Raw genomic sequence first — 13746 nt, forward strand, 5'->3', positions numbered from 1 at the left:
ATTGTGTAAGACTGATGAATCACAGACCTTTACCTCTGAAACAAATAATACATTATATGTTTAAAAAAAAAAAAAGAGGTAGTAGGAAGGGAAAAATGAAGGGGGGTAAATCAGAGAGGGAGACAAACCATGAGAGACTCTGGACTCCAGGAAACAAACTGAGGGTTACAGAAGGGAGGGGGGTGGGGGGATGGGTTAGCCTGGTGATGGGTATTAAAGATGAAGCGTGAGATGTTTCCCATCCTTTCTCTTTGAGTCAAACCTGCCATATATTGCACTGTATTTTCGAATTTCCTCCTCTTTGTGTGGATCATCATCACTCATCTCAAAGATGTGACCAATCATTTTGGCCAACTTCTTGTTGGTGTTTAGCAGCTCTTTCACTTCATGCAAGTCACTTTTCGGCAGCGTGGGGGCCATCCGCTCCACACACTCGGCCACAGAGAGCGCGGCGGCGGCATGTACTGCATGGAGCACTGGATGTTATATGCAAACAATGAATCATGGAACACTACATCAAAAACTAATGATGTAATGTATGGTGACTAACATAATAAAATTTTAAAAAATAAATTAATTAAAATAAAATAGCCTTTTTAACTTTGAAAATGCATTTATTTGCCAAGCATGTATAGTGGTGTTAGACTCTGAGGATATAAAAATGAATGAGACATTATCTCTGCCTTGAAGAAAACCAAAGTATACTGTGAGGAACAGATTAGTCTACAAATAAGTACAATAAAATGTTGAAGTTACTATGACAGTAGTGTATGTAGGGTAAAAATGGAAAGGAAAGGGAAGGTCATTCTACTTGTGGGAAAACATATCAGAACAGACTTAAGCTTATACTTGCGCTCCATGGTAAAAATGATGCACTGACCAGATGGACTAGAAGAAAAAGGGAATACATGCAAAAGAGGTATGTATGCATTCTTCTACTCAAGGAGAATATTTCTGGATAGAGTGCTACAAATATACAATGATGAGAATTTTAATGCCAAATGTCAAACCAAAACAATTTTCAAACCCATAATAATACTTACAACATTCATCTAATATAATTTTATTGTCTAGGCTAGCTGAAAATTACTTTTGAGTTCTGGTCATTTTCTTACACATTTTTTTTCTAAAATCTACAAAAATGCTATCTATTGATCTATCTACCTATTTATTTAAAAGACAGAGGGGAGGGGCAGAGACATCTTAAGCAGGCTCCAGGCCCAGCGTGGAGCCCTACGCAGGGCTCGATCTCATGACCCTGAGATCATGACCTGAGCCGAAATCAAAAGTCAGATGCTTAACTGACTGAGCCACGCAGGCGCCCCAAATGCCCTTTAAATGAATGGTTATAATTGAAAATCCTATTTTATTTCTTAATTAAAAAACAAACTGCCTTTAAGTGCAAAGACTTTATGCTTTCACTGCTTAAATTCTGACACTTTTCCAAAAGTCACCCTACACTGTAGCTCCAATGCTCAGCACATTTGAGTTCAACACAAAAACACCCTAACACAAAAAATATGGTCTATTTTCATGAAAGAGTTAATATTTTGCTAATACCTAGAGGTGTTTAGTACTGTTTTCAGGGCACGCATCTCCTTTGCTGCAAAATATTTCCAAACTTACCTCTAAGAAGCAAAACACACCACATACATACAAAGAAAAACGTGGGCTTTTACCTCATGAAGCGTGAGATGTTTCCCATCCTTTCTCTTTGAGTCAAACCTGCCATATATTGCACTGTATTTTCGAATTTCCTCCTCTTTGTGTGGATCATCATCACTCATCTCAAAGATGTGACCAATCATTTTGGCCAACTTCTTGTTGGTTTTTAGCAGCTCTTTCACTTCATGCAAGTCACTTTTCGGCAGTGTGGGGGCCATCCGCTCCACACACTCGGCCACAGAGAGCGCGGCGGCGGCATCCAGCGCCTCGCTGCTTTCTCTCGGGGAAGCTGGGGAGCCCAGGTCGGCTGGGGAGAGGCTGTGCTCGCTCTCGGTGGCATGGTGGCCTTGCCAGAGTCTGGACTCGGCGACACCGTGCAGCACTAAGCTCCCCACCACATCGGATTTCCCCTGTCCCAGGCTCTGCACACAGGTGGTGGCAGCGCACTTGGGGATTTTTAAATGAGGTTCCCGGGCATTGCTATTCCTTTCGTAACTGCTGCAGGATATTCCCAGCCACGTTGGTGACCCCTCTGGTAACTTATAGATGGGTATGCTACTGACAGGCAGGGAAGTCAGCGGCTGATTGAAAAGGCCGGGGTTTGTAACCCAGTCTCTCAAAGCCTTCTGTAGCCTTCGAACATGAAGGGGTTTGCTAGCCATGCCCACAAGTGCCATGATTTCCAAGAATTCCTCTTCTCCGGCTTCACAGAGTTGCTGCACATCATCGCCACCTTGTTGAATAAAGGCATCAAAGTAAGAAAGCAGATTGGCTTTTTGTAATATTCTATACAGCTGCAACTCCCCCAGGGTCCTGGGTAAGGCCGCGGCCATTACTGTGGATGGACTTAACCTGCAAGAAGAAGAGAGGAAACACTCATCACACTTGCTCCAAAATTCTTACACCTCCTTGTCAGACACTACAGGATTCACAAATGCAGTACGGGAAGAACAAAAACAAGGCGCATCTGCAAAGCAGCTGTTAAGGAAGCATTCCCCCTCCACAAAAGTTATCTCATTTTCTTCTTCTACCAGTCCTAGTGGTCAGTATAATTGTTTCCATTTTAAAGTGAAAAATATAAAGAATATAAGTAATTTGCCTGAAATCTCACAACTGGTTAAGCAGAAGTCTAAGGACTCAAACGAAGGCTCTCAAAGGGCTCTACATCCCGTATTTTTGACTATTCACTTTACTGCTTGCTTCCACGGTATGGAAGGTGAAGCCAAGAATAATCATATTCAGAAGGAGGTAATAAGTATTTTATGCTACCATCTGCTGGATACTTATTTTGCATCAAACATGATAAACACTTTACATCTACAGATGGCCCCCAACTTACAGGTTCAACTTAATGCTTTTTCAACTTTATGATGGTGTGAAAGCCACATGCATTGAGTAGAAACCATACCATTTTGAATTGTGATCTTCTCCTGGGCTAGTGATACTCGTGATGCCAGGTAACAAGAATGAGCCAAAGCTCCCAGTCAGCCTCACAACTGAGGATAACCACCGATGTGCTTACAATCATTCCATACCCATACCAAGCGTTGTTTTTCACTTTCAGAACAGTATTCAATAAATTACACGGGATATTCAACACTTTACTATAAAATAGGCTTTGTGTTAGATGATTTTGCCCAACTGCAAGGTAAGGTAAGTGTTCTGAGCACATTTAAGGTGGGCTGGGCTAAGCTATCATGATCAGTAAGTTAGGTGCACTAATTGCAACTCATAACATTTTTCAACGTATGATAGGTTTACTGAAATGTAACCCCAACTGTAAGTCAAGACAATCTGTAATCCTGGGGCACCTGGGTGGCTCAGTTGTTATGCATCTGCCTTTGGCTCAGATCATGATCCCAGGGTCCTGAGATCGAGCCCCACATCGGGCTCCCTGCTCAGCGGGAAGCCTGCTTCTCCCTCTCCCACTCCCCCTGCTTGTGTTCCCTCTCTTGCTGTCTCTCTCTCTGTCAAAAAATAAATAAAATCTTAAAAAAAAAAAAAAAAAAATTCAAAAAAAAAAAAAAGATCTGTAATCCTTGCAGCAGCCCTGCGAGACTGGTATAATAATTCCCATTTTATAAAGAAAAGTTAGCGAGATTAGTCTGGTAGGCAGAGGAAAATGGATTTCAGTGTGAATTGGAGGTGAGAAGATAGGTGGTATATTTAAGAACTGAGAAAAAAAGCAGGAAAAATTCGAAGAAATAAATGACAAGATTTGGTGATCACTTAGGTACAAGTGATGAAGGAAAGGAAATGGCTACCATTTTTTGACACTTTTTTGTGAGTCCATGAAGAAAAGAGTAATAGATTGACCATGGGATTACATCTGTGAGAGTCTAAGAACTGCGACAGGCATCGGGGTACAGAAAAAATCAGGATGATGGGATTCTCTTTTAAACACTGGCACTTGGGGGTGCCTGGGTGGCTCAGTCGTTAAGTGTCTGCCTTCGGCTCAGGTCGTGATCAGCGGGAAGCCTGCTTCCTCCTTCTCCCTCTCTCACTCCCCCTTGCTTGTGTTCCTGCTCTCGCTATAAAAAATAAACATTTGGCACCTGAAAATGACGTAAGGTAGAATGCTTCAATAGATCTGCCCTGCATGCAAAGTAACAGACTGGAATCTCAGTGTGTATAAGGGTTAGAGATAAAGGATGGAGCAGAGGAGGGTGGAAGAGCCCTCCAAAGAAGCAACAGAGAGCCCAAGACAGAGTCAAGGAAGAAACATAATTTTAGGGCCCAATCAAGACCAAGAAGCCTGCTTTTAAAGAGACAGAACAAGACCCAGCAAAGCACTTCTTGACCTCTTAGCAGCCTTTAAAAGTTATTCACAGTTGCCTGGAGACCTCCCACATACGAAGAGGAGTTGGCCAAGTACTTCCATTTAAGAGACACAAACATGTTGTAATCAACTTGTACATTTAGGATTAAAAAGGACCCTGTGGCTCTCTATGTTGAAAATTACAGAAGGGCAAAAGAATATATATGTACATCAGGGGAAAATGGAAGCTCCACTCTTAATTCAAAATAGTACAGAGCAACAGTTAACTGGGAGATAAGGCAAGCAGAGGAATATCAGGAACATCTCTGAAGGCCAGGAGGTCACCAAATCTGGGACTTGTTCTTTATGCCATCAATCAGAATGCTATCAAAATTCTAATCTCAGTCATCCCATTCAAGGAGAACGTATCTCCCTACAACCCTAAGGACTGACTTCCGGGAAGCCCCATCTTCAGGAACCTCTGTGTCATCCACAATCTGCTTTGATCAACTAGTGACCTCCTCAAATTTTATGGTCCTTATTTTACAAGGGTGTTTCCAGGTGACTTGACGACTTCCCGAGAGATACCAAAAAAAGATTGAATTGGGGAGCAGCAGCTTTCTGCTAGCACCCAGGACCGTCACTTGGAGTGCTAATAAAAAATAAAATTTCCGGGATGCCTGGGTGGCTCAGTTGGTTAAGGGTCTGCCTTCTGCTCAGGTCATGATCCTCCTGGGATCGAGTCCCTTATCAGGTTCCTTGCTCAGCAGGGAGTCTCCTCTTCCTCTGCCTGCCAGAGCACTCCCCCTGCTTGTGCGCGCTCTCTCTCTCTGACAAATAAATAAAATCTTTAAAAAATACAATTTCCCAGGTCACTGAGTTGTATCTTAGGAGACTCCCATGATTTGGCAAATCTGGCAAGCTACACTAGAAGATCCCTATTTAGTATACCTTCTGGGCACCACAAACTCCTACATGTTCCGTGATCATCCAGATTCTTTAAATCTACCTTTAGGTTCAGGCCACTTTACCCCTCTGGATAAAAACATTCTTGCATCTTCTAAATCACCCACAGAGGCTTACCATCCCACTCCAGGGAGACTCTCCAGGGAGAGTGTGTATCATCCCACTGGACACTAACCCACAAAAAGACAACTCTTGGGAATTATAGACACAAGTTAAAGTCTATATTGAACTGTATTATACCAAATGGAAGGACTTCTAGAAAGTGTCTGAGGGAGGAGAAAGGAAACTTCCTTTCCCATCATACACCTAATGCAAGAGCTTCAAAGGCTTTCAACTCGAGTATAAAAAAAAAATACATATACACATATAACCACACGTGCACATGCACACAATCTTTTTTTAATTTAAATTCAATTAATTATCATATAATGTATTATTGGTTTCAGAGGTAGAGGTCAGTGATTCATCAGTCAAACCCCGTGTTCACACAATCTTTTTTTTTTAGGAGGGCTATAACCTTGCAAGGTTTATGGTGTCATCAATTATCTCATCATATGTGCTCCCCAAAATTATGGAACAGAGGAAAGACTATGTGAAAAAATCTATAACAATAGTTTTTGAATCTTTTTATTAGCAATAAGAAAAAAATATGTTAGATAAACATAAAAGAGAAACTTAAGGAGAATTAAAGTCCCAAATTTAAGTTTTATTCTTCTAAAATGTCTCTAATTTTGGAAATAATTAATTTCAAATTTTTATCCTTTTCTCATCTTTACCCAGAAAGAAAGGAAACCCCCTAGTTCCTAAGGGGGTAAGAAAGCAGTACCAATAAGAAGGTAGTAATTATTACACTATCTCTGTAATGACTGATAGGACCAAGTGTGCATTTCCAAAGTCAAGATACCAGATGAAAGACCTAAGTGAGCTAGTCACAGTCCCAAGAGGCTTCTAAGGGCCCAGACTTACTGCTGGGAAAGGAGTTTTCTCCTTAAGCTTTTGCTTTAGGAAAATGTTTCAGTTTCGTACAAAAGCCTGTTGTGATCATTTAAACACCCACCACTTCATACATTAACTTGATTTGATTTAAAAGAAAATTCTTAAAAGATGAGATTTTCTGTTTTTACAAACGCTGTATCTATTCATGCTTCAACATGAAGGTCACATAAATCAAGAGCAAGCCTCTAGCTGCAGCTCTTCACTCTGAAGTAAATAGGAGAAGATGTAACAACACTATAAAGAGGTAGCTAATAGTAGAGGTAAACACTCAGTTGAAAACTACTGTTACCTGGCCTTTTCAGGATGCTGTAACAACCATGCTGAGTCTGACCTTTTCATGAATTCCACAGTTAAGAGAAACCAGTTACTAATTTTTACTGCATTCAAAATCCAAACCAAAGACCTGCTACCTATACACAGCAATCTCCACTTGCACCAGCTTAAACATTGCTCAGCCTGGTCAGTTCCAGAGGAAAAGGAATTAAGCAACAATTCGTTCGTTTAAGGCCATTTGTTGTCATTTGTTATTCATTAATCTATTTTAAATGGTAATGGTTGTTCCAGAACCTTAAAAAATAAAACAAAACAGAACTGTGCCTCCTAACCGGGTAGGATCAGTCATCTGTCAGATTCAAACTTGCTCAATGAAATAAGGGGTTAGCTTGGCCCAGAAAACTTGACTGGTCAACTCCTATTTTGTCCTTAAACCACAAGGAAGCACTCAATATGCCTATGGGAAGTAAAACTTCTCTGACATTCTCCAAGCTGGGATGTGGGGATTCAGTATAGGACAGAGGGCCTTCACTGCCTCAATCCATTCCAAGAAGCTTCAATCTACCTTACGGTCCTAGGACTCGATCAAAGCTCTCAAGTAACTACTGAGTTATCACTGGCCTCTCCCTCTAACCTCTCTACAGCTTGACAATGCGCTCTACCTGACTTTGCTAATGGCACATTATGATCTCTTCCCTGCCTTATAAACTCACTTAAAAGCATAACCGAATTCATAGTAGCTGTCATCATTACAGTATACGTATTCTCAATCAACAAATACTAAAAGAAAAAGTAGCAGTGAACATCTGTAATTTTTTAAAGAGTGATCTTCATAATGGACAAGTTTGAGAACCATCAGCACAAATCAGTTTTCTGATAATTTTGCATTTCGACTACCACCTGGAGATTGTCAAAATCTCAACTTTTTAAGTCCAAAAGCAAGTATCTATTTTCCTCCCTTCTTCCGGCATCCCAAATCTACTCTTCCCAATGCTCTTCTTTAGTCGCATCACTACTCTTTCATCTTTGTGCTTTCTTCTTCTTCCTCCTTCCTCAAATCTTCATCTCCTTAAGCCACATCGCCATCCTTTTTCTTTCTCTGCCTCAAAAGCACCTAATTCTAGTTTTCACTGCTTCTTGCTTCAACTTTGAAAACAGCTTCCTTACCTTCAATACACCCCCCACTGCAATACCAACTTTATCTTCCTAAAGTACAGGTGTGGCTCTTTACCCACCTGTGCAAATTTCCCCACTGCAAAGAGAAAGATACCCAAACTTCTCCTACAGGCATCCCAGACCCAAACCTATACCTTTCCAGCCTTCTGTCTGATCCCTAACATGGCCCTGTGCTTATGCCAAACAGATACACCGGGCATTCCTTCAATGTGCCTCCCACTTCCCGGCCCCTGTGCCAGGCATACTCCCTCCTGCCCACCTCCACTGGCCTCTTCCATAAAGCCTTTCCCACACCCCCTTGGTGTAGGTGTCCTGTCCCTTCTCTGAACCCTTCACTACTTTCTCTCTCATTTTTTTCCCCACTTACTCAAATGATCCTTCGTGGAGAATGAGCTAAGAGGGTGAAGGAAGACAAATAAGCAGACACTTAAACACTGATAAATGCTGTGCTAAGTGTTATACATAAGGAGCCATGGAATAAAGACGCTACCTCACCAGGCTCTGCAGAATAGAGGATATAAGCTCCCTGAGGGTAGAAACTGGGTCTCATTCATCTTCTATCCCCCACTTCCAGCCAAGTGTTCAATGTAGAATAACATCTCTATAAAGGTTGTTGTTGAATGAAACCCAACTTTGAGACAGAATCTGATTAGCAGCCTCCTTTCATATTCCAAAAGGAATGCTCTCTGTGTAAACTGGTGCCCCAATGGTGTCCAAATGACCCATCTCTAGCTACTACTTTCCCTAAAAGCTTTTACATTCTCTCATCCTCAATACTTCTTTCTTATAAGGCTGTATTTGGATTTCCATAACATGGCTATTTTTCCAAAAGATCTAAGGATGTATTCCCAGAACAGGAACTACATGTGGTTACTACTATAACATACTTCATGTGTTAGTCCAGTCCCAACACCAGCATTTTAAAAGATCATAAAGATTCTAGGTTTTTTCCTTCTTTGTTCCTGTAAGTTAAAATGCAATATAAGTTATCCACAAATAACAAATATCAAATGGGGGCGCCTGGGTGGCTCAGTCGTTAAGCGTCTGCCTTCGGCTCAGGTCATCATCCTGGGGTCCTGGGATCGAGCCCCGCATCAGGCTCCCTGCTCTGCGGGAAGCCTGCTTCTCCCTCTCCACTCCCCCTGCTTGTGTTCCCTCTCTCGCTGTCCCTCTCTGACAAATAAATAAAATCTTTAAAACAAAACAAAACAAATATCAAATGGATTCATAATCACTACTCTTGAATCCTCCTCTTCGTTATGTAGGAAATACACACACACACACACACACAGTATACAAACACTTTTATGAAGTCTGTGGCATTCCAAAGAACAGAGACTCTTCAGGAGTGAGGAGAAAGCAAGGGCAGAATCCCAGTAAGATCTGAATTATTTTTTATGCAAAGGACTATAAATTCCTTCCTCCCAACAGAGCCTGAAATTTTTACTTTAAAACTGTCTAAGTTAACAGCAGCCTCTTACAGATTTATAAAAAATGTGAAAAAAATTTGGGAAGAGTTAGCTCATGAGTCATTTACAGATTAAGGTGAATTAGTTCCACCAGACTGTTTTCCTTTTAACATCTAGATAGAGATCCAGTGCACACTAAAGGAATGAAAGACAGGGACTGGAAATGGTACGGAAGGAATAAGGAAACTGAGGGCAGAGCCGCATTTAAAGCCTTGGAAGTACCACCAAGTTTGGAAGAAAGGGGCCTGGTGAGAAGGGAGTAGTGGGTACACTACAGGTCGAACCAGAAAAGGTTTATGACAAGCCAGAGGTTGGCTTAGGGAAGGATAAGTCTTAAGCCTAGGAAATGAATTCTTCCGAACTTCTGTCCTAGTGCTAGAACTCAAGCTAAAAGAATTAAATATAAAATTCAGCTACATCATGGGTTACTTCAGATTGTAAGAGTTGGTGTTTATATGTTCCAAGTACCAAATAATTTACCTAGACAAATTTATTAGTAAGCATTCAGTGATCTTAAAATATTCAGCATCTTATTACTATCATAGCTATGAGTTAAACATATAGCTCCTAATGAATTAATGGTAATTTGCAGAACTTAAAATGTACCCTCCATTGATTTTTTTCTGAATTCTGAATAAACCTGGAGGAAAAAACGTCTTACAGATTCCTTCATAGGATATGGCTAGAAATTCTTCAATCAACCATCAGACAAGTCATTCAACAAACATTAACGTCCTCTGAGCATGTAGAAGGCGTACTTTTTCCAGAAATTTCTCCTTAAAATTAAATTAACATACTGTGCAAATTAACTGTGCAGCCCTCTAAATACAAGGTATTGGAGAAATGACAATTTGAAAGCTTAATGCCATGTTTTAGCTGTGAGAATTCTGACAAGATGAGGATTACTATTTTTTCCAGCACCAACTTCTCAGATTTCCCACTTGTTTCATTAAGTTTAAGAGAGTATATTCTACTATTGTACTAGTTTTTGAACATGTCAGATCAAAAAGAAAATTTGCATTTAATATCATAACTACTATTCTTCATTCCACTAAAAAGAATGAAAGAAGCAGATAAGATAAAATTAAATCCAAAACAAAGGGGCTAAGAATCTTATATTATGCTTGAAAGGGTATTATTTATTCCTTAATATATTTAATAAACTCCACGATGAAATATGCATATGCAAGACAATTATACATTAGCAGGATCTTAGATTGTTCAAAACATATTGTAAAATGCTCGTTTCCGGAGCGCCTGGGTAGCTCAGTCGTTAAGCATCTGCCTTTGGCTCAGGTCATTGGTCCCAGGGTCCTTGGATAAAGTCCCACATCGGGCTCCCTGCTCACTGGGAAGTCTGCTTCTCCCTCTACCCTTCCCCCCTGCTCGTGATCAATAGATGTCTCAATCTCTCTCAAATAAATAAAATCTTAAAAAAAGAAAGCTCATTCCCATGAAAGTAACATAAAACCATATTCATGATGCACATGAACAGCACTAACAAAACAAAAAGACTTCTAATGGGATAGAGGAGGCCCAAGTCTTAGAACAGAGTTTAGGTCAAGAGACACAAAACTGACATATATCTGTTTCCATCCAACTAACTACCTTTTACTTTAAATATTTAAAGTTCAGGCAACAGATTCTTCAAAGGTCTCTCCCACTTTGTAATACATTTAATTTGTTCTTTCAAAGCATCCACAGTGCAAACCCCCAAAATCTTGAACAATAAACCATTATGTCCTTAAAGTGCGATTAAAATACCAAATACTTTAACTGATTCTCTAACCAGGGGGATGAAAATATATTAACTTCCCTATAGGACGATGGGTGTTATTTACTAGTCACAAAAAGGGAGAATTTTAAATTAATTTAGTCGAGATAACTGATTTAATAATTCTCTAAAAGAAGATGCAAATTACTTATTAAATATATCAAATTATTTATTAGACGTATAAACTCACTAAATTTCCTTTTATCAGCTATAGTATTCCTAAGGATTTCTGTCATTTTAATTACATCCACAATTGGCAGGCAAAATGAAATAAAATAAAAAATCTAGAATGCCTCAATGTTTTTATTATTGATTCATTCACATATAACAGGGAATCACCAGAGCCAAGGAATATGAAGCGTTTCCAATACCAGGACAGCATATTAACTTTCGTACAAGATCCCTAACTAATAAAATTAAAACAAGAAACTTTCCAATGGTTCCTTAAAATTATTTTCTTTCAAGACCTAATTGTCCAGCATCCAACACCCAAACAAGAATAAAGAAGGCTGACCTTGCCAGACAGCCATGTATTCCTAAGAGAACCTTTATATGCATATTAATACCCGTAAGGAAAACATAATTTTTAAATTTAAAGGACAATATTAAGATGTCTCAATACTGAAAAATGGAGGAAAATGGATACCCTCGAATCTAAGAGCCACTTTTACTGGCACTAGATTGAAAGCAGTTCTTTTAAGTCTTCAGGAAAATATCAACCTCCACCCCAAAATAAATCCTAAGCATCCCTTTTCTAGTATTTCGTCTTGAAACCCACATATAAATTATGACGTGTCATAATTTGGTATGTCTTACAAGGGAAAATTTTCAAAAAAGTGAAAATCTAAGAAGGTAATTCACTGTGTGCACACTTTTCTAACAAAACAGCCTAGCATTTCCTACGTGACTAATCTATTTTAAATTCCGTTCCTCTGTTCCTATGCAATCTAATATTATCTATTAAAACTGCCAAAATATTTTTAAACAAGATCTGAGAATTTCCCTCTCAGCTTCTGATCTTTGCACTCCTTAAGTTTGCAGACAGTCACTGGCAAACCAACTGGTAGTGACAGGTTACTCCAAATCAACTCTTTCTCAAGAAATTTTATATTGACAGCTACCCCCCAATTTTCCATGCCCGCCGGATCTCAAGGAGTGGGATAAACCTATATACCCAAGTCAAAGATTCCTTCTGATCACCTGCTGCAAAGTTGGTATGCAGAACCTATTCGTGCATATTCCAACTCAATTATCCTTTTCCGATCTTAGAACATTTAGGCTTACTTGGAAGTATCGTTTCATATCTTAATTTTGTGAACACTGAGGTTGAAAATCATAAATCTGATTGCACTTTATTTCTCCATGAATACGGTCACACAACTCTGCACCAAGGCTTGTATGTCCCACATGTGTTTGCAAATTCCACACTCGGCCTTAGCGAGCACGAGTCTCTCGCTTCCCTGCACCTTGGTGCCAAGTTTCTGTAAGCCACTTCCAAGCAGAACTCTCCTTCCGCTTTTATAAAACTATATTCAGAAGGAGAGGATACCCAAGACAAAAACTAAGACTGTAAGTGCAACATTTTAATAAAGTAAACAAACCAACAAAAAGATTCTGGCCTTGGGGAAGATAGCTGCAAAACTCGGGGGCCGGCGCGCGCACCCACCACGCACAATACACCACGCAACCCCCGCGCCCCGCGCGACGACCCCAGTTGCGTTAGGAGAATGGACTCGCACCCCCCGGCTTTTTCAGGAGGAAAGACGCGCAACTCAGGCCCGCTGCCCTGCTCGCCCTCTTCTCGCTGCCCCGGCGCACCGAATTACTCCGGGAATCGCCCACACGATCCAGATGCCGCCCTCTCCTTCCGGTGGCGGCCGCGCGGGGCCCGTTCCCCTGGACGCCGGCCCCCGAGTGCCCGCGCGGCCCGGCGTTTCTGCCGCCCCAAGTTCGCCCGCGGCCGCACGAGCGCCAACGCGTCTCGTACTTGGCGTACGGCGAGCAGGTACGTACTCGGCCAGCGGCTGCAGCGGTCTTGGCACGCTCTCCCGCGAGGACGGCTCAGCCCCAACTCCGAAGTGACGGCCCCCAGCTCTCCCTCCTCAGGCGGCTGCGGTGGCCGGGACACCCCCGCTCCCATCGAGGGGGGAAGGGAAGGTGGTGGGCGCGCTCTCCCTGCTCCCCCCCCAGCTCGGACCCGCCGCTTCTTCCTGCCCGCCAGCCCCGACGGCGCTCCGCTCGGCCGCGTTGGCGGCGGCGGCGGCTCCTCCGGGCTCAGGCGCGCGGGCGGTGGCAGCGGCACCTCCCCCGCCGCGTCCTCCCTCTTCCTCCCTTCCCTTCTCCTCCCGGCGCGCACTGTATCCTCCCCCTCCCCCGCCCGCCTCCGCCGCCTCCACCCCCCGCGCGCTGTCACATTGGGAGATTCCGCTCTTGCTACATTCGCCGCTCCGGCTCCCGCCCACGCGCGGCCGAGTGACGCAGATCCCGGCGTGGGCCGCCGCGGGGCGGGGGCGGGGGCGGCGGCCGCCGGGGCCCGGGCTTGGCCTCTTCCCGCCGCCCCCTCCGCGGAATCCGGAGGGCGGCCCATTCACACGGCAGCTGGGAGGAACCAAGTGGGCGCTCGGGAGGGGGCGGCTCCCGCGAGTCCCGCTCCGGGCGGGGGGAGGGGG

At 42.4% G+C, this 13746-nt stretch overlaps 3 protein-coding genes across 9 annotated transcripts in view; 2 read left to right on the top strand and 1 right to left on the bottom strand.

Moving 5' to 3' along the window:
- The window catches only part of NAB1 (NGFI-A binding protein 1), a 47424-nt gene extending 34008 nt beyond the window's left edge, over window positions 1-13416 (bottom strand). The window contains exons 1-2 of one of the 3 annotated variants that reach the window (XM_081813970.1): window positions 13065-13416; window positions 1680-2517 (exon numbers count right to left, since the gene is read on the bottom strand). In XM_081813970.1, coding sequence (XP_081670096.1) covers window positions 1680-2498 — 819 coding nt within the window. In that variant the 5' untranslated portion in view covers window positions 2499-2517; window positions 13065-13416. The remainder of the gene's footprint in view (window positions 1-1679; window positions 2518-13064) is intronic. The other 2 variants (XM_081813969.1, XM_081813971.1) reach the window with 2 other exon arrangements.
- Window positions 1-13746, top strand: part of NEMP2 (nuclear envelope integral membrane protein 2) — a 360288-nt gene that overhangs the window by 224726 nt on the left and 121816 nt on the right. The gene's annotated exons all lie outside the window — the stretch shown is intronic.
- Window positions 11952-13746, top strand: part of LOC145720498 (uncharacterized) — a 78628-nt gene continuing 76833 nt past the window's right edge. For all 5 annotated transcript variants that reach the window (XM_081813974.1, XM_081813977.1, XM_081813978.1 and 2 more), the window contains exon 1: window positions 11952-13082. In XM_081813974.1, coding sequence (XP_081670100.1) covers window positions 12805-13082 — 278 coding nt within the window. In that variant the 5' untranslated portion in view covers window positions 11952-12804. The remainder of the gene's footprint in view (window positions 13083-13746) is intronic.

The sequence above is a fragment of the Leptonychotes weddellii genome, chromosome 3 (genome assembly GCF_054177405.1).
Source record: "Leptonychotes weddellii isolate Sample4059 chromosome 3, ASM5417740v2, whole genome shotgun sequence".
Classification (NCBI taxonomy): Eukaryota; Metazoa; Chordata; class Mammalia; order Carnivora; family Phocidae; genus Leptonychotes; species Leptonychotes weddellii.